The following is a 24,801-nucleotide window of genomic DNA, read 5'->3' on the forward strand; positions in this document are numbered from 1 at the left end:
ATTCAGAAGAGGTGATCAGGGGTCATGAGTTTTAATTTGTATGTCAGCTTCTCAGTCACTTAAGAGTGCATATTTAGGGGCTTCCTCTTGAGCAAGGTGGGGAAGGTCTGTCTTGGGCTATAAGACAAACATCTTGAAAACTGCTCCTTGTTTAATCACGCAGGGTGTTGGAATTGGATCCTTGGAGGAAATGTGGGGTTCACAGGGTTGGCCATCCAGTGGAAGGTCTCAGTACTACACGTAGGCATCCTTCTAAAGAGATCTTAGCAATTTATTATCACATTCTTACCACACACTGTAGGTGATCGGAAGGGCCTTGCTATTGTATACTGTATTGCTCTCAACCCTTTGTGGTTGACCAAACACCATCGGTATAGTAAATATACTGTGCCTCTGAGTAAGAAAATTGCCATGATCCTGAGTACACAGCCCACCATCAGACATAAAAAAGTACCACCTGTGGATGAAAGAAGGTGCACTTCTGGTGGTCTTTAATCTGACAGAGTCCAGAATACCCCCCTGTAGCACTCTCGAAGTGCCACCTTGGTAGATATTTGGTGCTGAAATAAACAGTTAAGTCATACGACACATGCACCTAAATACACAGTACTATGCAAATATCCTTGACCGGATTGCGTACATTGAACTCTACCCATTATCCAATACAGACCGTTATTAAACAATGCGTTGGACAGACAGATCTTTACTGGCCTAGCATAGTAACTTTATACCACCATGACTCCAGCCAAAAAGAAATTCCAGAACCAATGGAAATTAAGCTTAGAGTTTGGTAGGAATATGAGAACATACAAAAGTTAAACATGTGATATACAAATACCAATTAACATGGCCTGAATTTTAAGAGAAAAAAATGAATATGTGCCTGGTGGGACACCAAGAACTCCGGATTTCCGTTTTTAAAGCGACGCTACAAATTTGCAACCGCAATAGGTCCTCCACAGTGGCACAGTTCTCTTTACTACAAATAAATAAACCCATGTAGTATTTGGTTATTTCAGTTGAAGAAAAGCAATGCCACCGCGCTCCTGGGACATTGCATACATGTACAATGGAAGCATCACCTCCGCTTTTTAAGCTGTATACATATACGCTATCAAGACAACTCAGTGATTGCTTCTGAGATTTGTGTGCAGGTCGCAGGTTCGAGTTCTGTCAATGTCGTCTTAGCCTTTCAGTCTTCTGAACTCAGTAAAATCAGAACCAATTTCAATTGGGTAGCAATAACAGTATCTAAAAGAATATGTACAATGCTTTACGGAATTTACTTTGGATTTACTTTGGATTTAACTTTATGAAAAGATGTCATCATGCATAGCTAATCACTTGCCTATAACAATAAAAACATCTCTTGCAACTGTAGACATTTTAGGGTTCAGTTTAGAAGTTAGCTTTAAATCAGGCAATAAAACTTCCTGGTGCAGTTAGCATTCGTGCCAGGGTCGCACCAAGTTTTTGCTTCAAATTTAGCCTTTGTTTAAGGAAATAAGGGCTACCAATCGCAAAGAGATTTTGGGTCTGTTTTATACCAATTTTCGATAAGTTTGTGCTCGAATTAATCTATAGATAACGTTGTTAAATCCAACTGAGGCAGCACAATTAATGTTCACTATCTCGTGGGCACAGTGGTACAAACGAGAACAAAATATGATTGTTCCTGATTGTATTCCTGCACTAGGATCGAAATCAGTCCCAAAGATTTTCGAAACATTCATCCATGGAGGAGTAGACGGGGTGGTGGGGCGGCGGGGTAGTGGGGGTACGTCCTTGGAAATGGGGCCAGAATCTATAAGCTGCAAGACAATAAGGACCAAGCGGAGAGCAACCCGAATCATGTGCCTAGACACTTTATAAAACATTCCACACACTGAATGTGTTCTGGGAAGTGCAGCACACATGCAATGAGCAGAATGTTTGGAGAAATTAAATCATTTCTCCAAGTTAGCGCCTGCTTCAAGGAGGTGTTATTGCTTGACGCACTGCCTGGTTTGCCACACTTAATAGACTGAGCTTTGCACCAAAAACTATGGGTGCTTTGGCTGACCTGCCCAAATTAAACTCATGGAATCCACTTTGATGCAAACTGCTTCACAGCTGCACAAACCCCTATTTGCACCGAGAAAAGTGTACATTTACAACACAAAATACCCTTTGTGTTCAAAAGTAAATTCCCTTCCAAGACTTTGCACCATTTTGCATCACTTTGGGTGCCTTTGTGCTAGAGCAAAGCCTTGGGGAATCTGCTCCCAGGTCTTCTAATTCCACTACTGATATCTTAGCCACGTGAGGATTTTTTATCCATATAGTGGTGGCCAAGTTGGCCAACAACATTTTCATTCAACTCTGTTTCCTGAGCTACAAAGGTCTTACATGCCCAAACAACACTAACTATTCACGACAAATTCATTAGTTCTTCCTTTTTAAATGTTTGGGTTGGTTTAGAATACAAACCTCTAGCAAGGTCACTGGAATTATTTGAATCTGCGTGTGCAGCATTTTCCTCATAATTATAAATGTGCAACACAATCAATCATCTGCTGCATAATCTGCTGATTTAATAAAAAATGTTCTAGCTCAAACGCCTCTAAAGTTATCAATACCATGGCGACGTGTTCCTGCGCAGTGGGAGGCCCTTTGCATAAGTTGATTGGTTATTTTTCAGTTGCTTATTGCTGTATTTGGTTGTTCCGTTGATACTAATGAGGTGAAATCTTTGCCCAGACAGCCTTGCCATGTGAAAACAAAGTGGCAAAATAATGAAGTAATACTCTCACAAAATGCGCCACACTACGCCTCGTTCGTTGGCTTTTCTTGCCACATAATTTAGTCCACTATGACACATAATTTGTCCCTCTCCGGCCATATAATTTAAATGGCCCTGCCTATAGTGCAACAGCAAAGCCACTTGCACTAGTTTGCAGTCCGCCACTCTTCCTTTTTGGAGGCACACTGGTAACAGAGCACTGTAAGCTTAACATTTTATAGTTCCTTTGAGCTTCTTCCTAAGCACATCTCAATCAGGCTCACCAGCAGGCCAGTGGTAATGGTTTATCCCAGTGTGGGCTGTGCCAACAGCTCCCTGAGCGGGGATCCCTAAACACCATTCACAGGGCGATAAACGCCTCGCTGAAAAGAAGGGATTTAATTTATAATCAGTAAAACACATTCAACACCCTCTAACGAGAAACATGCCAAGTACAACACCTTATTAAATGAAACTGAGAGTCCCAGGGATGCTGCTGCCCTCGGGCAAGACTGGCAAGAGGAATCGATAGTCCCCTGGGTGACACCGCCTGAGGGCACCGGTACCCTCTGATGTCTGCTAGCCCAGAATAATTGTCATGTGTTATCCATAGAATGGAGCTCTTAACCAGATCTAAGCCCCTCTTAGTGTCTCCTGCTGGCCCCAGGCAAAGGCAAATCATCCTTGTTTATTCTACAGATAGACATTTAATCAGAAACACAGAAAGTGGGGCAGGCGGAAGGCGATAGGCCCAGCAGTGGAGCTCTTCGACACGCTAACTGGCCAAGCTTGGCACTATTATTTGCATGAATCCATTGGTGGGTTGAACTGTCGGAAATTGTGGAGATTGCTAAAGCAGAGTGGTATTGCTGTGGTAAAGTTTGTGCCACGTAAGGCAGAATCCGAATTGCTACTGTCTCTGTCCCAGCCTAACAAGACTTTCAAAAGTACTGCCAAATAGTGGAAACCACCCCGAGTCTTTTCCTCGGATTTTTTTTACCCAACGTTTGGGGGTTTTCATTACGGAAATCTTCTAGTTCATGACCTTGGTCGCCCTCCCAGTACACCCCGCGTGCTGGTGTTAACCTAATAATGGATCTGTGACCATCCTGGGGTTCAAGAGACTTCCTGTTCATCTAGTCACCGCCAACCCTGCGCTGCTTATCCTTTGTGACCTCTCTGGTGGTGCACCCGGGCAAGAGGGCCCCTAATTTCGTAAACTCCCGAGCTTAAATCAGAACCGTCTGTGGTCACAGAAGGCAACAGTAGCTGCAGATGACATCATTAGCTAAAGCAGCATCTGTAGAAAGCACTGATAGGGACAGAAGGTTCAATATATACAAATAGCATCTATAGCTGCTGAAGGCGTCAACAGCTCAAGAACGCTTCTATTGTGGCTAGAAGCACCAGTAGCCGCAGAAATCGTCATTAGCCACTTAAGGCACCGAAAGCAACAGAATTCACAAGAGGGAACAGAGGCACAAGAGGGCACAGAGGCACAAGATGGCACAAAGGGTGTCAAAAGCGAAAGATGCCATCTTTAGTTAGATGTAAATTGGTACAGGCAGCAGCTGTAACCAAAGACAACACGTACTGCTGCAGAGGGCATCAAATATCAAAAACATGTTTCATAGCTGTGGAAGCCATCTGTGGCTGCAGAAGACCTCGATAAATATAGACAGCGTATGTAGTCACAAAAGGTACTTATAGCTGCAGAAGGAATCATTCACCTCAGAGGACATCCAAGGCAGCAGAAGGCACCAACAGCCACAGAAGGTCTCGAAAGCCAAAGGTGGCGTCTTTCTCCAACAGAAGGTATAAGAAGCTATTGATTGCACCAGAAATCAAAGGCAACCTCAAAAGCTGCAGAATGCATCAAGAACCAGACAGCTTCTATATCGGCAGATGACATCTATTGCAACTGAAGACATAAATAGGCGCTGACGATTGCTAACTAACCGCTGTATCTAGAGCTAAAGAAGGTTTCAAGAACCGAGTTCAGCTCCTGTAGCTGCATAAGGCTTCTATTTCCGCAGAAGGCATTAATAGTTGCAGAAGACATCAATAACTTATAGTGGTGTCTAAGGCTGAAGATGGTATCAAGAACAGAAGACGGCTTCTGTAGAGGCAGAATGAATCAACAGCTGTAGAAGGCTTCAATCACTAAAGACGGTATTGAGAGCCTCAATAGGTATCTGTAGCAGCAGAAGACCTCCATGTTTGCAGACGACTTTGATCACTAAAGACTGCATTTATAACCACAACAGGCACCTTTTGCGGGCGAAGGCTTACCTAGCTGTAGAAGCCATCAGTAACTCAAAACGGCATACAAAAGGTAGGTTAGTCTCCAAAGGCATAAATAATTCAACTGATCTGCACACAGAACACTTACCACTATTGAAGGATCTGTCAAGGGTTCCATCCAACACCCTGCTGCCATTAACCTCCCCATCTATGCCTTCAGGGCTCTAAGTGACCAAACGGTGATTGACATTAAAAAACTATTAATTAAAAAAACAAGCACATTAATTGTTGTAGAGGATTATCAATTCGTGCACTGCTGTTTGGATGGAAGTTTAAGCCAGTGGCTTCATTCTCAGGTTTGCTTTTGGATGTAGGGCTGGGCACATGAGTTGTTGATCAAGGGTTTGGGGCATTTCCCAGGGATTTGCCCATCGATGGCTGGAGCTCGTGATAGCGAGAAGGAAAGGCTTGAGGTCGACCTAACGGTAACATATCTGTTTCCCAAAGTGCCCGAGCCTTGAACTGCCAACCTCTCCATTACCAAAGCTCCACCAACCTATGACATACACCATGTTTTGTGGACTTTTATTTTACTTCACCCATAGCTAGCACAAGAGGAAAAATAAGGTGTCTGAGAAAAGCTTTGAGTTAACCATATGCTAGTTGCCACCCAAAAGGTAGAAGAGGCAATATGTGCCCAGTATTGCATCTGTTGCGCATAATTATAGATTTGCACCATTTGCCAAATAATCCATCATCTGTTGCATAATATGCAGATTTTAATTACAAAAATGTTTCTAGCTCAAGCATAACAAATTACAAAAATAGTGACAACATGTGTTTCTGCGCAGTGAAAGGCCTTTTGCAAAGGTTGACTGATCCCATTTCTGTTGCTTATTGTATTTTAGTGTCAAACTGTTACTAACCAGGTGAAAACTGTGACCAGACAGTGTCTACCTGTGTACAAATGACAAAGTAAGGACGTAATGCAATCAAAAGATGTGCTGCTTACGTCACATTATTAAACTTTCTTGCTGCATAATTTATTAAGGCCTGCAGCATAATTTGGTCCTCCCTGCTACATAATTCCAGTGGTCCTGCCTGTAGAACAATCTGGCAATGCCCGAAGGGTTGGTCTGACAGGTCAGTGTATGGGGCTGGTTATTTGGCTGTTTGTGAGGTGGATTTATGGTCTGGTGGGCCGGACTTTACTGCTGATTTCTCTGAAATTAATACAATCATCGCCTACGGTAAGGGAAAATGTATATTCTCCCATGCTTTATACGCATACAGCTTGTCATTACAAGTATAGGGCCAGATGTATCAACATTACATTTTGCATTGCATTTAGCGAATTTTAACGATTCTCTATTATAGACTCGCAAAATGCAATGTATGTAGGAATCTGCTAATATTTAGCGATTCCTATGCATTCCTCATTTGCGACTCGCAAATAAGGAATGGCTTCCCATTCATTCCTATGGGCCAAGAGGCCCATAGGAATGAATGGGAATTGCATGCGCAATTTGCAAGTACCCAATAGGTACTCGCAAATTGCGCACGCAATTCCAAGGGTGCGAGGGTTCCTAAAGGACACCCTGTTGCACCCCTGAAATGTGCATGTGTGCATATGTGGCGCACATACATGTCCTAAGGGCATGTATATGTGCCACATGGCACTTTGGAAACTGCTAAAAAGTGAATTTTTCAAGGTAATCACAAATTACCACCAACTTGAAGTTGGTGGTAATTTGCGATTCCTTATAGCAATATCGCAATTTGCGATGGCTACTAGAATAGCATTTAGGGAATCGCAAATTACGAGCCTCTAAATGTGTGCGCAAAATAGGGAATCGCAAATTTTGCAATTCCTTATTTTGCGAGTGGGTTTTTACTTACCTGCGTTGCACACAGCGTTTTTGCAATTGCTGCGAATTTCAGCGCTTGTGATCGCAAATTACCTTGATACATCTGGCCCATAGATCTGTCCTGATTCTCAAAAGTGGGTCACTTTTTTTAGCTATCTAATTCACTAATGGGGGTTCCTTTTAATATGGTGCCTAGTTTCACTCCCAGGCCGACCGTGATAGGCACTTCCTCTCCTGCTGCTCTCTCTGATACTTTGCGGAGACGCTCCCTGGCACAGTTGGCACAGGCCTTTGCCGTCCCTGTATGTCCCCAGCCGGCCTTGCTCCGTTGCAGCTCCGGCCTCAGCCTCCCAGAGATCAGAGCCCTGCTAATGAGGCTAGAGATGGCACGAGAAGCGTGACAGAGATCCTAATAGATATGACAAGTCCAATCAGAGTCTCTGTCTGGAAGGGGCCCCGGGGGGCAGCATCTGACAACCTGCTGATGGCTGGAATTTGTTTACTAGTTGGTGCCAAGTGTCCAGCTCTGCCAACTTTTAGTGTGGGCATCAGCAGGGAAGGCCTCAGATGGTCAGGCTGCACCCTCAGGGAGGTGGGTTTGTCTCTGGACTCCGTGAAGGCTGCCAGTGCTGGGTGAGCTTGTGGGAAAGGGTGCGGCTGGCACACGTTTCTCTTCTTTGAGCCCCACAATCACTTCCGGTCTAGGTAGGGCTTGTCAGAGGCCATGGTTTGTTCTGCTGTACTGGCTTTGGGGCAGTGGTGCAGGACGGGTGTCGGCAGGTGCTACTGGCACTGTGAATTCCACCAACACTGTTGGTCTTCCATTGGTTCTGCCAGGTGAGTCTCAATGGGTACTGATGGAATCCTTTTCCAGCCTTGCACCACAAAATGGCTGCCTGCCATCGTGGGTGCTGCTGGACACCTGGTGTCACCCATCTCTGCCTCAGATCCCAAAATCGTTCTTCAGTCATAGCTGGGTGCTGCAGTGGGTGCACCCACTGCAGGACTCAGCGGGTGCTGGAATTCTGACCCTGGTCACTTCTGCAGCTTAGATTCAGTGGGCGCTGGCAGACGGATCACGGTGGGCACTTTTGCCCTACCATTTTATGAAGCCCACTGAAATTTCCGTGGAATGGGCAGTTCAAGCAGGCATACATCCTGCAAAGTCCAGGCTGGATCAGTTAAGAGTCTACATTGTGTTTATAAATGAGATTTTTATGGGGTAAGTCTAATAGTATTTTGGCCTTTGTATCGCACACTTGTGTGGCCATGTTGCGCTCATGCTGCTGTGTACTTGCCACCGCAACACAAGCGGGATGGTGTCCAAACAGGTACAATGATATGGTACAAATGGCAGCTTGCAGTGGTTGCTGGTGACTCTATAAAATGGTGGGACATTAGTCCGTCTGGCATCGAATGACAATGTTTGAAGTTCACACGGAGACCAGCAGACGTACAGAGCTCTCAGGTCACTAGTGCACACAATCATGATTCACAAACACACCACGGCCTTGCGTGCACTTAACATGAGCATAATTGGCAAAAATAATCTTACCTCAGTGATCCTCTTTGCTTGGCAGGCCGACTCTTCACAATCCACCCGCACAGTGCACGCTGCCTGGCTGCACTGAAGTGCTGAGCATGCAGAAACTAGGCATTACGCATCTCAACCAATGAAAGCCCTGCTCTCATGCTGTTTATAATAGTAAACAGCATAAGAGCAGTGTGGGTATTGGCTGGGACAGGTGAATACAACACTCCCTCGGAGACCGATGAGACTGTGTCTCTTCTTCCCAGCTCCCTTACCGCGATGATTGGGGAAGCCTGAACTACCCATGCCAGGCTGGCCACAAGCGAAATACCCTCCAACCTGACATGCGTAGTTCAGATACACAACCCCAGCAGGTTGCTCTAGTAAACTGCGTCTAGGAGCACAGAACGCCTTGCTTGTCAGAAGATAGGTAATTAAGGTATTTGTGGATAATGGCTCGAAGGTAGCGGGTCAACTCCCCTACACTTCTATGGAGGAACTACCCCAGGCAGCTTTCCAGAGACTTGAAGAAGTGCATGGTTCAAACTGTTGCACATATGTGTTGCAACGCATGTGGCGTACAAGCCCAGAGATGTGGGCCAGTTTGGTCATGACAAATGTATCACTACAGATAAATGCGTCATTACCTCAGAGTGGTGTGCTGGATGTAAAGACATTTATCCCCAACCATTGAGATTACTCTTGAGAGCTGCCCCTTGGACAAGAGGCTGGAGATAAAGCAATAGGCCTGCATAAGTGTCGAGAGAGGATATACAATTTTTGATAGTCCTTTGGAATTATAGCATGTTCTCGATTTTTGAAACGCGTTCAGGTAGTGATTTCCTTGAGTAGTAAACAATGCCTTATAGTATGATATCGTGCGTTAGGTTATGATTTATTGTGTTGCGGTATGTTAGAGATGTGGTCTTGTGGCTTCCATGGAACTATGTCCTGGTTTCTAATCACAACCTCAGCAAAAATCAAGTGACTCTGGGAATATCAGTTTACCTTCCTGTACCATAAATCTCAAGTGTATGTCATATGACATTCAGTGAAGACTTGGGCACACATTTAATTTAAATCTGAAAAAATAAATGTGTTGTCATGTACTGTCTCAGTTGTATGTTCCTACCTTTCACATCCTGGCCTCACTGTGGCCTCATGTGCACACTTCTGAGCTAATCTCCTGCTGCAGAGTGTTCGTGTCCTGTGTGAAGCTTACTCTGTGCTGTATCAAGTCCTTAAACTTATACACATTGAAGTATTCAGTGCACTTCAGTGTTTTAAGAAGAATTACCACATCAAATCAATAAAGGATTTTGTATCATGGAACAAGTCTACTGCCTTCCTTTTATCCTTTGGATATCTTCCTTCCATGAACATTAGATTTTTGAGTTTTGGAGATGCTTGAGCGCAAGATTATACTCAATTTGTGAAATTTGATGGTTCATGTCTGGTACTGTATATTTACAAGTATTCTAGTGGTCCTGCCTGTAGGGCAATCTGGCAATGACCATCCCGGTGGTCTGAGAGATCAGTATATTGGCTGGTTATTTGGCTGTTTGCAGGCTGGATTTATGGTTTGGCGGACTAGATTTTACTGCTGATTTCTCTGATATTAGCACAATCATAGCCTGCAGTAAGCACAAATGGCTAAACAGAGTACCTTAAATCCTGGGTTGTGGAGCATTGCGTGGATTTGGAGTGGGTGTAAATCGCAGAGTTTCATTCTGCGGAATTCTTTGGAATTACAGAAAAACTATATAAGATTCTGTGGAATTCCGCCAATGGGGTGGAAAATATGCAGCTTGTGCTGCAATTGAGCAGCGCTGAAATTCAGCGTGAACGGCACCATGATTTGCACAAGAGCGTGCAGCCATTCAAGTTTATTTTGTATTCACTCGAGTAGAAAATCTGCTAGAGCAGCAGCAAATGTACTCGAACGGCAGCCCTCTAACCACGACTGCCCGCTAACACCGGCACCTGCCCGCATTAGGAGATTGCGCTAGGGGAGGACTCATGAGAGAGAAATTCTGGCACACAGCGTTTGGCGAAATCTGGCCAGAACACAGCGTTAAAGATTAACGCGGAGTGGCTGAAATTCCACCAGTTCTGCAGGCACTGCTAGAGCTGTTGACCTTGAAGCTGGGTAACCGGGTTTGAGTCTCGGCAACGACTCTCAACATCCTGTGATTCTGGGCAAATCACGTAATCGCCCCATGCCTAACAAAAATGAATGTGTCCATCTGTAGAGAAACTGGTGCTCATGTAAAGCGCTCTGATACCCGCTATCTTGGGGTCAAGTTCGTGTTATAAAACTCTAAAAAATAAAATTAACAAAACATTCTGCCCACCCCTAGCATGGATCCGCATCGAAGATGCATTGCTCATCTGAGGCAATGCGTCTGTTCCAAGATGCGGCGAACCTGCGGTGCAAGGTCCTATTGCTTCAACGTCAAGGATCCTGTCGACGGGGCTGCGATGTGCAGTCCGGCGTCGGGATGTGGTGTGCAGTCAGGGTGATGCTTGGGTTCCGAAGAGCTGCGAGGCTGTGATTCAGAGTCCGGCATCACCATCATGGTTGCCATCAATGAGAGATGCGAGAACCTCTGCCAAGGATGCGTCACACAGTAGCAGTTCCAAAGCCATTGCAGACTGCAGCAGGGATGCGAGTCTTTGCACAGATCCAATCCACGCAACAGCAGACATGCGTCAGTTCTGCTCAGGGTTTAGTCACTGGATCCACAGTGGCTGGCAAAGCACCTTAAGCCCACTTCCAAGGTCTGGGGCTGGGGTGGCACCACTTGGCAGGGTAGACTCACAGATGGCAGAGTCCAGGTACAGATGCAAGTTTGGTGGAAGCCTGTTCTGTCCCTGACGCTTCAGATCAGGAGGCCAGCCAACTGTTCCTTTTAGTCACTCTGGGTTCAAGAGATGCAGGTCCAGTCCTTCTCACCCAGGCAAGAGAGCAGCAGGCAGAAGGTTGGTACAGCAAAGCAGGAGTCCAGCTGAGTGACAGTCCTTCAGCAGCACAGCTGTCCTACCTGGCAAAATATCCACAGGTCCAGAAGTGTACTGAAGAGTTGGTGTCTGAGGTCCAGTATATATTCCCAGTTGTTCCTTTGAAGTGGGGGAGAAGCTTCTAGAGACATGCCTTTGAAGTGCACAGATGCCCTCCCTTCCTAATCCTGGCTCCAAACTAATCACAGGGGGTATGCAACCCTTTGTGTGGAGACCGAACACTGAATATTCAGGGTTAAGTAAGGCTTGGCCCAGCTTCTCCCTCCCATCTTGCCAGTGATGGCCCATCCAGTTAAACCTAAGCTCCCATTGTGTGTGGCCGACTAGGAGAAATACACAAAGCCCAGCTGCCAACTGCACCCAGTCATGTGACCAAAGATAGGCTGCAGACACCAAATGGTTAAGGCAAGAAAATGCCATATTTCTAAAAGTAGGAACAAAAAGGGGGTTAGGCCCAAGAGACCGACACCAGGTAGGGCCGTGTAACGTAATGTAATAGGGCCGTGTAACGTAATATATTTCTAAAAGTGGCATTTTCAGAAATGCAATTTAAAATCAGACTAGACAGTAAGTTAGGATTTTAAATCATGATTCCAGATAATACCAAGCATGAATTAGTTATCCGTTCCGATTTAGAAATTACTCATATAAAATGTAATAAGGCAATTCCAATGTTATCCTATGGGAGAGATAGGCCTTGCTGTAGTGAAAAACAGATGTAAGCGTTTTTCACTCGCAGGACATGTAGAACTTAGATGTACATGTCCTACTTTTTAAATACATTGCACTCTGCCATCTGGCTGTCCAGGGCCTACCCTAGGGGTGACTTATAGGTATTAAAAAGGAAGGCTTTGGCCTGGCAAAGGGTTTATTTTGCCAGGTCGAATTGGCTGTTTAAAACTGCACACTCAGGCTCTGCAATGGCATGCCGTAAGTGGGTGGCACAATCAATGCTGCAGGGCCACTAGTTGCATTTGACATACAGGCCCTGGGTACATGTCATACCACTTTACTAGGGATATATATATATATATACGTAAATTAGATATGCCACTTGGGAATAAGCCAAAATTACCATGTTTAGAGAAGTGAGCACATGCACTTTAGCACTGGTTAGCGGAGTCTTAATGCCAATAAAAACGAGATCAGAAAAAAATGGAGGAGATAGGAAACAGTTGTGGGTTAAGACCACCCTAAGGCTGACAGGTCTAACAGTGTATGCTTCTCGTTTGGGCCATTGACAGCGGGCCTTTGGAGTTAGGCAAGCATCATACTTAGGACTCAAACTGGGCATTCATGAGAGGTGCGGGCTACCACTACAATTGTCAGTTTTGATATTTGAATCATTGATTGGACTCTTCGTAAACCGTTGCTGGTGAAAACTGAATTTCAACCACCCTGTGCCGTCCTATAGAAGGCAACCTGCGTACATTATCCAACAGACTCATTGAGGCTTGCTTCCTTGGTCCAGCTGGGCTGCCAGCAGTGCTGCTCCAACAGTGTAGAGCTTCTGCGCCAATGAAACATAAAATACTTGAGACATGCAGACTGGTTTCTGGTCTCTTGGGTCAACTGTGTAGAGAGAGACCACACTACTTCCTGTTTGGTGATCTGTGGTGTACGCTGATTTATATTAATTAAATATTTGATCACATACATAAACTGCACCACTGAGCAGCTAAGGAATAATAACTTGTTTTTATCTCTTATTTAGTACTACACTTTTGCCATTAGTAAGCGCTGTAAATAACAGATGTTACGGTGACCCAATTCAATGGCACTCAATGTATTAGGTTCAAAGGGGTGGAAATAAACCTGACTTTCCAGATTCGTGAACCTCAGATCCCATCAAGTGTCAGGTGAACCATCTTGGCAGTTGTGGATAAGGATAATTTCTTCCATACTTAAAGGCATTTAGGCAAAGCCAGCCTATTTTTGTGATCTGAGTATTAAGCATTGTTCCCTCTTTGTTATGATATTTTTTATTTCTTCATGGTTGCTCTCTTGGAGCGACATTCCCACCTTTTTGCTGTCGTGTTCCTACCTCGTGTTCCAAAATCAGTACCAATTGCTATCTCCTCCATAGCTGTCTGTGAACCTACAAAGGGTTTGCACCAGCAGCTTTCTGTGCACATTTACTATGTTCCCGACCTCTGTGAATTTTACAAACTTTGCAAAGTTTGATAAAACAAATAACGGGTGAATATTCTTTTTCGAAGTAGAAAAACCAAGGTAAATTCTCTCGCTAAAAATGTAAGATAATTGTCCTCTCAGTGAAGTTCGATAAAACTTGGTAGTCATTGCAAGCTGTACAAAATTAGATGTGTTGCCACTGCGAGAATACATTTTAAAACTTTGCCCATCCCTAATTCTCTAGCGTTCAATATTCTAGCTATCTCTTCCTTTCGGAGTCCATTCTTTCTAACCTTTACCCCCTTCTCTACTCCCGTGCTGTTTGCCACCTCGATGGGTTCTCTTCCTCACCCTCTAAAATTTTAGGATTTTACCTCTCCCTACTAGGCAGGATTCATACATCACCTGATTCAGATATTTAATTTTGATAAAGCTAGTTTCTGAGATGCTGTTCAAACATGTACTCCTTCTCTAAATAATATCGCATTTTCCATCATGTCTTCCTACAATATATAAACATAAATACGATTTTTCCTCCTCTATCATCAAGCTTTAAGCCAAAATGTATGTTGCTCTCTGGGTCATGGCCATCTGCAGACTGCATGTTGTTGACGAAGTTCATGGAATTTGAAGCCATTAATAGCTCGGCTTGTCAAACCCTTCCTAACATTTGGTCCTGAGATGTCCACCATTAGCCCTGAGAGCCAGAGCCAAACCAGATTTTCAGCATACCACTCCAAATGTAAAGGATTTACATTTAGATTCATGGTATGTCCATTTATCACAGCAGGAGACTATAAACTCGGGCATGAGTGTCTAGCTCCTGCACCTACGTAGGAGGCCGCTGATCTACACCTAACCTGTACACCCTTCGTGTGAAAAATCTGTTGTTCCAAAAATAGTATCACTATGTATACAGATTTGTATCAATAATTCAAATTATCTTCAATCCACAAATACATATTTCTGTATAATTACATAGCTTCCAAAAGTCATCGGTGGGCGATTAAGATACTGTGGTCCACATGTATCACATGTATTAACCGATTTTGTGTTCCCAAACGTGCAGAATCTGCAAATCGGCCTGTTCGCAAGCACAAAAAAAGGCTTTTTACATGTATCAAACCCTAATTTGTGATTCGGGAATCACAAATGGGTTTGCTATTCGGTATTTGGAAGTGGCGTGTTTAGGGCGTCCCTTCCAAATATCGAATTGTAATAGTATGTATGAATGTTTTGTGACTGTGAATGTGGTTGCAAAACATTCACAATTTTCCAGCATCTTGGGGAGAGTTTGTAGCCTTATGACTAGAGTGGTCGACCTCAAAGCTGGGGAACTGGCTTCGAGTCTCTGCAACAAAGCTCAACATCCTGTGATCCTGGGCAAATCACGTAATCTCCCCGTGCCTAACAAAAATGAATGTGTTCATCTGTAACGAAACTGGTGCTCATGTAAAGCACTCTGATACCCGATGTCTCGACTCTAGTTCGTGCCATATAAAACTCTTTAAACAAAACCTAAAAAAATAGTTGGTGGTAACCCATTCGCAAATGGGAAGAGGTCTCCTTGGGACCCCTTCCCTTTTGGTAATGTTGTAAAAACGTTTTTTAAAAGCAGGCAGTTTCTCTTAAAAAATTAAAAGAAAACGTTTTTTTTTTTTTAACCCAAACCGTTTTCCTTTAGGGAAAATGAGCTGCATTTTTAAAAAAAGATTGCTTTACTTAAAAACAAGCACAAACATGGTGATTCCTAGGGGGTTGCAAATTGCAATCTGCCTTATTAATATTAATGAAGTATGCCGATTTGCGACCCACATAGGTATCGGTATATGAAACGCACGGAGTTTCATACATTGTAAATAGCGATTACCTAATTGCGATTCTCACAAAATCGCAATTAGGTAATCGCAATTTCCAAATTTGATGCATGTGGCCCTATATTCTTAAGTTCCATTTATAAGTATTGCTTGGCAGCATGTGTGAATCAAGTAAGCTGACGTTACCTAAAAGATAACTGACCTTAGGAAAAAGATAACTTTCTTGTGTTGAGCACTTAGTTTTGACAAATATCCTAATGATGTGTTCAATCATGTATTTCAGTTTATGGGCCAAGTAAACAGTACATCTAAAGCAATATATATATAGAACACACGTTAAATCAATGCCCATTACAGTATGTATCCCTCAATAGAACTGATCATCTATAGGCAGAAACCACCAGGAAATCATGTCATCTGATAAAACCTAACATATACAATATAGCTGATAATAGCTTTAAATATAAGTAAAATGTAAGTGCCAAAATCTATATGTGTGTGTGTGTGCGTGCGTGCGTGTGTGTGTGTGTGTCTCCCTCCCTATATATTTATACACACACACATATACACATCCTAGTAGATCTGAGGGAGCCCTTTAAGGTCCATGGTGCTACATATGAGGACTAAATAGGGTCATACCCTTTAATACAGATCAGTACGATAGACCTTAAAGGGCTCATATAGATCCATCGATAGACACATATTGTGACTGGTAGCTTTCTTGCTGCATGGCCAATTTGTGATTCTCAGTACGTACTTTACAGTCAACAGGCAATGATTATTCTATATGACATCACCAAACATCAGTTTTAACAATATATACTCATGATCTATATATATATTTCCTTTAGATGTACTTTTCAGTTGTACCATTCAATGTAATTTGAGACTGAACACAATATTAGGATAGTTGTCAAAATGATATATAATAATACAATACTGTTATGCTATACATGTTAATACAATCTCTTAATCTCCCACTGCTGAATTTCAGAAGCTTTGTAGTTATATGGATATACGTATTTGTGGGTAGAAGATAATGTATTTACTGTACAGTAAAAGAAAAATATTGGTACAAATCCGTACAAAGCTGGACGCTATTTTTGGATAACAGAGCCCTCACAAAAAGTATGTTTAATGCTCTATTAGTTAATAATGTTATGATTCTGTCACTATTCTGAATTTACAATATGTAGAAATGTGCTCCATTTCGAATAATTCGTATTATACTATAATAGCACTTCGAGAATATGAGAAGTCCTAAAAATGAATGTAAGATAAAATGATAAACCGATATGTAGACATAATATGGTTTTAGAAATAATCTGTTTTTAAGATAAACAACGTGTATACTGTACTGTTCTATATATCCATGCTATTCACTGCCCTGAAGAAGTTCCCTACTGAACACAAAGCGTTGGTTGAGAGATTATTCTCTATGATGGAATAGAACTGAGAGGCTCTTTGGTTGTTTTTACAATGAAAAAACGATCAAGCAATGATCAAAAAAACTGCATCCTTATGCTGTGATCATGGACTGACAGAAATTGATATGTAATGCATACTATATATGAATGTCTGAGTGCAAACTCCTGGGTATATTATTTCTCTATTAGACAGTCTCTAAGCGGCTGCACAAGTAGAGAGTTCTGTGGCAGCTGTTCCTTTAGTATTTTGCACCAGACCTACTATACAGTGGAAGAGTTACAGAGTGCAGTATTCTGATTAACCCTATTTGGTGTTATAGCTACACCCATTGATGATACTGGGAAGTAATACTTGGGTCATTACTTTATTGTTTGATACACTTGCTGCCATATTTACCCGCAAGAAGTAGAACGCTTTAAGTTGGTAAAGAAAACGAGATTCAGCATATTTTTCTGTAGAAAGTGTCAATGAGATAAAGATGTTATGTGATGGATTCAGTTAATATATTCATTATTTTCCTGTGTTGTCCTACAGCTGCTGTTGACTACTTGGCCAAGAACGTGAGCTTGTCAACCCAGAGGAGGATGAAGCTGGGGGAGCACTCTGCCGTTCTCGGCCTCCTTCCTGTGGAGACGGGCCAAGCCTACTGACGCACTCTAGGGCATATGGATACCACCAGCACCACCCCAGACTCCAGGGACATCTCGATGTGTGATACCTTCCACCCTGAAGCCCAATCTTGGCACTTGACTAGCACCAATGTCAACTCTGCGTGTGTCTATTTCCAACACCAGAGGTCAGGAGACCCCGCTCATTTCAGATGACTGCCAATAGGACCTTGTTCGAAGACCATATAAAGCTCTTATTCACTTTCAAGCTCCAGAGCGGATGATGTCTTTGGGAACTGCGATCCACAGCTTGAGTGAAGGGGCAGAGACATTTTCTCTGTTCAACAGAATGCTCATTAATGACTGTAAAATATATTTGTACATACATTTTGTAAATGTTAAACATTGTATAGGAAGGAAATGATGAGAAATGAAATCTTAGAGATTGTAAGTTGAGCCACTTAAAATTTGGACCAAATGAAATCGTCGAGAAGTTGGAATTACTTCTTTCTTCTCCAAGCTCCCTATATCATTCCTGCAGTCCCTGAGACGGAAAGTGAATATGGACCACTACATTCCTGCCAAATTGTGGAATGTGGACCTGGGGAATTTCTGGAGCATGGCAGCATTGACATGCCCTTTCTCTACTGTGTAGTCTGGCTGCATAGCAGGATATCCACACTGCAAGGATTGGTACATAGCAGTGCACTAGCTCCTAAAGCACTAGTAAATTTCAGCCCCACTCCCACTGCACGACTAGGGAATTATTCACACTGCAGTGACTGGTGCAGGACAGCGTCGGTGCACCTCTTTTGTATTCCCGCAGTGACGCATAGGATTAGGCGCTCTAGAAGGTGGTGCATCCAAGTGGTGATCTAGCAACTAGAACTGGAAGAAAGCACTACCTAAATACTTTCACTCACTCCAGTGTGTTGTTTTGTTATGATTTTCCTCTTATATCCAGAAGCGTGGTACCCCAATGGCAGTTTTCTGATAGTGTTGTAATACTGTAGTATGACTCTTGAGTAGGCAACCTGTAGCCCAGTGGTAACCAAATGCTAAAGCTCTGGGTCAATACTCATAGGATTATGTGGTTGTATTCAAACTATGGCCCTACAGTAAGGGGGCTTGGAAATTAATGCTCTTAAATTACTGGCCACTCTGTTGAAACGGACAACAAAGAAGACAAGTCCGTCATATTAGACTTGCATAGAAATGGCCAGGATTCTGCAGCCGACAACCCTTTCATGCCAGTGTTCTTGAATTTGATAAAAGCACTTTATTCATTCGTCACAAAAACGTGCACATCAGCCAGGTGGCTATGCGAAGCTTGTTACTGCCCTTAAAAGTTAATCATGGCCCTGAGAAGTATACTCGTGGCTATGGCAAAAACACTGGTGCCCCAATTCTAAACCTAGGTCCTGATGAATGCCCTGGACCCGTTCGGGCCAACTAGGCAGAAACATGTCGACCTTTCACAAGACGGTTAGGGGACACTAAATACCCCACTCACCGTCCTTTTGTTTTTAGCATCATATAGTTATTGGCCACATTAAAAATTTCTCTGGTAACTATAATGATTTTTAACTTCACGTTCCACCTCACGGGCCCCCACTCTTTAGTTTAGAAGTGCATCCCTGTCTCCAGGTGTATGCCCGCCCTCCATCAAACGAAGGTTTTGGAGGGCGAGGACTGGCCGATGATGAAGCATGACACCAGGTGGTGTGTGAGATCAGTCCGTCACTTTTTGTGAGATGCCCTAACTCACAATAGGTCTTTAACTGTAGTAGGGTCACACTTCATTAGGAGCAGCTTTCTGTGGTAATCATTCAGTAATGGAGGCCGCTAGCTCCTAAAAAACCCCACGCCTCCCGTTCCTCTCTCCATACACTGTGGAGTTCCCCTTGTGATTGCAAAAACACTGGTGAGACATCTTAGTGGGTTAATGGCCTTACTGCCTGAATCTGCCACATACATGTCACTGGCTTGACAACCAACCTTGCTGGTTCATCCTTTAAACATTCCAAGATTGATAAAAGTAGTTTACTACTGATTTGGGTAACTGGTGAGTGCTATCTAGCAGTGTGTATGTCCACCTGCTTTCACATAACTATGAACGGCAGTATCGCTTAGTGGTAAGCAGGGCCACTGGAATTATGTGACAGAGAAGGCCAAAGTAATGCGGCAGGGTTGATTAAATTGTGCAGCAAGAAAAGGCAAATTATGTGACCTAATGCACCACATTTTGTGATGTATTGCTTCATTATTTTGTTATTTATACTCATGGTTTTTCTGTCTGGGCAAAGATTTCACCTGGTTAGCACCGGCTTAACAACAAATACAGCACTATTCAACTGAAGGATGACCAACTTTTGCAAAAGGCCTTCCGCTGCGCTGGAACACGTCATAACGTTTTTAATGACTTTGATCCGTTTAAACTAGAATTGTTTTTTCCTGTAGATTGTGCAGGATATGAATTATGGGTAAAATGGGCAAATCCATTATGATGCCGAAATCGCTGCAGCTGCCGAATCTTATATCCCTGTCTGTAAGCTATAGTTTTCATACTTTGAGTCAGTAATGTAAGGTAAAGGTGAAAGTCCTGCCTAATTCTTGGCCAGCACACAGGATTACACTATATGCTAAATTTATAGTCTCTTTAAGGTCTTGGAAGAGTTCTTAGAGTCATGAAACGGATAGTTCTGTGTGCTGGCCAGTGACAGTCCACTTCTGGTACTGAAAGTGGCCAACTAAAAAAAATCTAACTTTTTTTGTTTTTGTTTTATTTAGCGCGAACTAGACCCAAAGGTATCAGAACGCTTTACTTGAGCACCAGTTGCGTTACAGATGGACACATTCTTCTTTTTGTGAGGCATGGGGAGATTAAGTGATTTGCCAGAATCGCAGGCTGTTGAGCGTCCCTGCCGAGACTCAAACCCATTGGTTTAGGTATTTCCAATTCGAACGGTAGGGTTCTCAAGGGAGAGCTTTGAATGGGGACTTCCTGGGCCTGTGAACGAACAGGCACAATACTGCCTGCCTGACACTGGCCATATAGCATTCCAAAACACTGTCACATCACAGTGGTGCCGCGAGAGTGTCATTGACCCCGATACAAGCAGGCACTTCTGTAGGGTCCCATTCTCTGTGGATGGATGTGTTTCACTTGACCCATCTGGGTCCACAAGCTTCTGCCCTATTGGAAGCTCGGACAGGGCAGAAGGCAGAGGTTTCTTCTCTATCCTGGCTTCTGGTAGGCAATGTGGGCGTATAATTGCTAAGCTCTTTAGCTCCGTTAGCTGACATGCTACTCTACCTATAGAGTGTGTAGCATGTCAGCTATGCTGCCTGCATTGGGAATGTGTGGGACCCGGCTATCAGTAGGCACAGTGGAGTGCCCTCTGCTGTTCATGTGATCGTACACATTTTACATATTATCTACAGGTATAATATCATGCAAGCAGGCAGTTGGAGCGGGAGACAGAGTGGCATGTGTTGATGGAGCAGAACCCTTTAGGACAAGCCGCCAAAATGCCCCCTCGGGTATTGCCCGTCACAACACCGTACCCATGCCAAGGCTGTCCCGTGAGGCCTAGGGATGACCCAAGACCAAGCCGTGTTTTCAGGAAGGAATACTATATACTGTTCATCACTAGGGGTGCTCAGACAACCCACCCCAAAGTCATTTCTTTTGGCGTAGGACTTCAAAACTGAATTAAATTAAAATAGAATGCCAAGTGTGTTTGGAAAGTGGATGCAGACTGAGCATCTGCCTACTGTAGCAATCCACTAAACTCCTTCGATGCAGCCCCCCAAACTCCTAGTTTTATCTTTGACTCCTTAGTGTACCCCTTGGCCTTACCTATGCCTAATAACTGGATTGCCAGCCAGAACAGAAACATGTCTTCTGGACCACGCTTCCCGTCTTTTCACACCCCATGACTGATTACATTTTCATACTCCCAGACCGGAAATTGGAGAATGACATATCTCACTGTGCCAGTGTGAGGATTGTGTACCCAAGTGGAGATAGTAAAATATGGTCCATGAAGCAGCACAAAGACATCATTCCTTGGATTATCATGCTGCTATTTCTAAAGTTTGCCTTTCTGTGTTGCCCTGACACTGCTCAAAAATTATGCCCTGCAAGGAATCAAGACAAGGTAGAGGCCCTATAAAAAGCAAAAAGCTCAGATAAGACTTTTCAATCATCAATTAAATGCCAATCAAATACTATTGAGAAGCCCATCTACCAGACTAGAAAGAATTGATTCAATACTCGCAGAAGAACAAAATTGGCATTACCACAGATCATCAGTCATTAGCGAGTGCCCAACAGTTAATGATAAGTTAAAGAAGACACTCAGTTTCCATCTCCAATGTCCACATCCTGGCACCATTGCAGCAGTGATGCAGTAATGAAATCTATTCAGTGGTGCTTTTAACAACTGCTTATCTCTGCTGTCCACATGTGCACACATTGCCAATGCCTCCTTTCCGTGCCCCACCTCATCTAAGGTACATGGCCCGGCTGTGTGGGCCCGCTTGCGGGACTAAAGCGGACGGATAAGGCACAATGTTGGTGTAAATAAAGCTCTTCGTAGAATAAATGGCTTGGTACAAACTGGTGTAAATAGTGGGCTTTCCATGAAGCCCTTCCCTTGAGATTTTATGTATGCCTGTGGGAATTTATTCCTGTTCTCTATGCTCATGAAAAGCCTATGACTGTTAGTTGCAAAGTGGAGAATGGCAGACATTGAAAGGCCAAATGTAAAGAAGGACTGTAAATAGTATCTCATAATTCCATTTCATGTTTTTATTTGTTAATGTTGGGTTTATGTATAAAATTTTTAAAACAAATATTCAGAGGACTGAGAATTTCCACTGTGTTTTACAAAAATGAACATAAAAGAAATTGGACCATCTCTGCAAAAAGAGGCATTTATGCGGGCGGATCCGGACTGTTTATAAGATGCCAATGTGAGAGCTTTCGTTGAGGTGCTGGACGGATACCCATAGCCACTGCTTTTTTACACACATCAGCAGACACCCTGGTGATGTGCCACAGTCTATGTCAATGTGCCACGAAGAGGAGGGATTGCGCAACTCTTTGGTAGTCAACCCGGACAATAAGTACCAACACCAGGGGATCGTCGTTTCTTGAGGTGTGGCCACTCTTTCTCCTTAGGCCATCTTGGACCATCTCTGTGACCACCACTCCTGACTCCATGGCCGCTCACCTGAGGATGAGGAACTTCCATACTGTATGGCAGCTCCAGCCTGCCGGACCCGCCAACACCATGTACTCACCTGGAATAGCTTCCTAGCACTGTATACCATTCCTCGCAACTTGCAACTGCGGATCTGCCGCCTCTGTGTTTAACTCATAGCCATTTCACTCCACTTGCGTGTGTGTGGGTGCGTCTGTTGGTGCGTGGGTGCACGTGTGTGCTTGTATATATAACCTCACCATAATTTATTCAGCTATATGGCGTAGTAGACTAGAAGGAGAAACTGGTATTTGCTTCAATTACCTGCTGCCTGTAAGTGTTCTCTTTGTGTAACTCAGGCGTAACTGTTATACATTAAAAGGAAAAAAATAAAATTAAACTGAGACACCCATAATTCTTCCATTCAATGAGTTCAGCTTCTCTACCACTGTCCATACAAACGACGAGCAGGGGAATTAGTATCACGCACTCTAACATCCTTGGTGTAGGTGAAACAACAAGGCCAGAGCAGTCTCTGCGTTCATGTATGACTCCAAAACACTTCCCGCCTAGGCCGCTTGGCAGTCACAAGACACTCAAACACTTCCTGCCCATCCACACATCAGCACTTATGGTCATATTTATCATTGTTTCACACAACACAGCAAGACACCTTGCTGTGCTGCATGAAAGGGAGAGGGCAGGAATGTGCCATATCTATAAAGATATGGCGCATTCCTGTTCTCTGTTTGCGCTGGCACACTTTTGGCTGCTTACTGCCATGGTGCAAGGGTGCCTGCTTTCCTGCACAAAAGCAATACTTTGAGACTTTTCTCTCTTTCAACGTGTTCTGCAGAATGAGGAAAAAACAAGGGAAATAAAGATATTTCTCCTCATTACGCCTCCCTAGTTAAGGCGTACACTTTTGTCACATTCCCATGTGTACAACTCGTGGTAAATCTGGGAATGCACCAAAATCTATTGGTGGATGAGTGGGAACACTCATTCTCTCCCCATGGAACGCCTCCTTTGGGCAGAGTAATGCAAGGCGGTGACTTGCGCTGCCTTGCGGTACTTCAGATTTACCAAAACACACAGGGCCACGAAAGGTGGCCTTGCGTGGCTTGATAAATCTCATCTAGGTTTTGCGTCACTCTTGTGTTACCTTGCATGGTGAAAGGGCAACACAAAACTTTGATAAATATGACGCTAAATGTCTAAGCATCATATGCTTCTAGCGCTTACTTTTCAGATTCACACAGAAGTGACAAAAAGTTGGTAAGAGCACAACTCTGGTTCTCACGCATGATATCGTACTCTGCCCATATGCCCCACATGACAAAAACACGTTTTCCCATGGGAGTAGTGTGCTACCCATTCACAAATGCGCCTTGTAGAGGTATGAAGTACGATATAAATGCCTTTTTAATACAATCCAGTAGTGTGCACCTCTTCTGAATCGGTGAGGCTCGGTAAAGTGCAGGTAATTGTTCATCTCCTTTAGAGCCACTTGTGCAAAAATGCAAGACCACCTGTGTGTGAAGACCACCTCTCTGTGTGACTTAAAGTGTGCAATTTGTAAGGACGAGGTTACCAGTGGAGACATTCCACCAGGTTCAGATACCTATAGAACAGTGCGACCACACCAGTTATGTATTCAATGAATGATGAAATGCCTGTAGAAATAGATGGTTTCCTATTTATTTCTCAAAGGCTGCTATCTGGGATGCAGCATGATTTATGACATGATTTGGCAGAAACATTTACTAAATGTAGGTGCAGTGGTAAGTGATATTGTGGTTAGTCCAATAAATTTTCTAAATTAGAAATAACGCAATTGTTCACATAAATAGTATACATCTGAAGTGTTACAAGAAGGAAATCTGTTGTACAGGTGTACAACGCAGCACTGCCGGGCAGAGCCGTCTTAACAACTTTATAGGCCCTCAAGCAAAGCAGTGCTCTGGGCTCTGCCTACTCAACCACTCACAGGAATAAAAATGTTTAACGGAAAATGAGTGTTAAATTCTGGTCTGCATGGAGCCCCTATGCTCGTACCACCTCGGGCAACTGACCAGCGTGCCCATGCATTAAGACGGCACTGCTGCAAAGATGTGTCTGGACAAAGAAGCATTCAGCCACCTCAGTGTTCTGCAGCTGGTCATGACTCTGTGGCTCGT

The 24,801-nt window shown here is 43.6% G+C and overlaps 1 protein-coding gene across 3 annotated transcripts in view; it reads left to right on the top strand.

Moving 5' to 3' along the window:
• The window catches only part of PAX7 (paired box 7), a 246,288-nt gene extending 223,260 nt beyond the window's left edge, over window positions 1–23,028 (top strand). For all 3 annotated transcript variants that reach the window (XM_085609035.1, XM_085609037.1, XM_085609036.1), the window contains exon 9: window positions 17,338–23,028. In XM_085609035.1, the coding sequence (XP_085465161.1) occupies window positions 17,338–17,453 (116 nt within the window). In that variant the 3' untranslated portion in view covers window positions 17,454–23,028. The remainder of the gene's footprint in view (window positions 1–17,337) is intronic.
• Window positions 23,029–24,801: the final 1,773 nt, after the last annotated feature.

This window comes from Triturus cristatus, chromosome 1_2 (assembly GCF_964204655.1).
Source record: "Triturus cristatus chromosome 1_2, aTriCri1.1, whole genome shotgun sequence".
Classification (NCBI taxonomy): domain Eukaryota; kingdom Metazoa; phylum Chordata; class Amphibia; order Caudata; family Salamandridae; genus Triturus; species Triturus cristatus.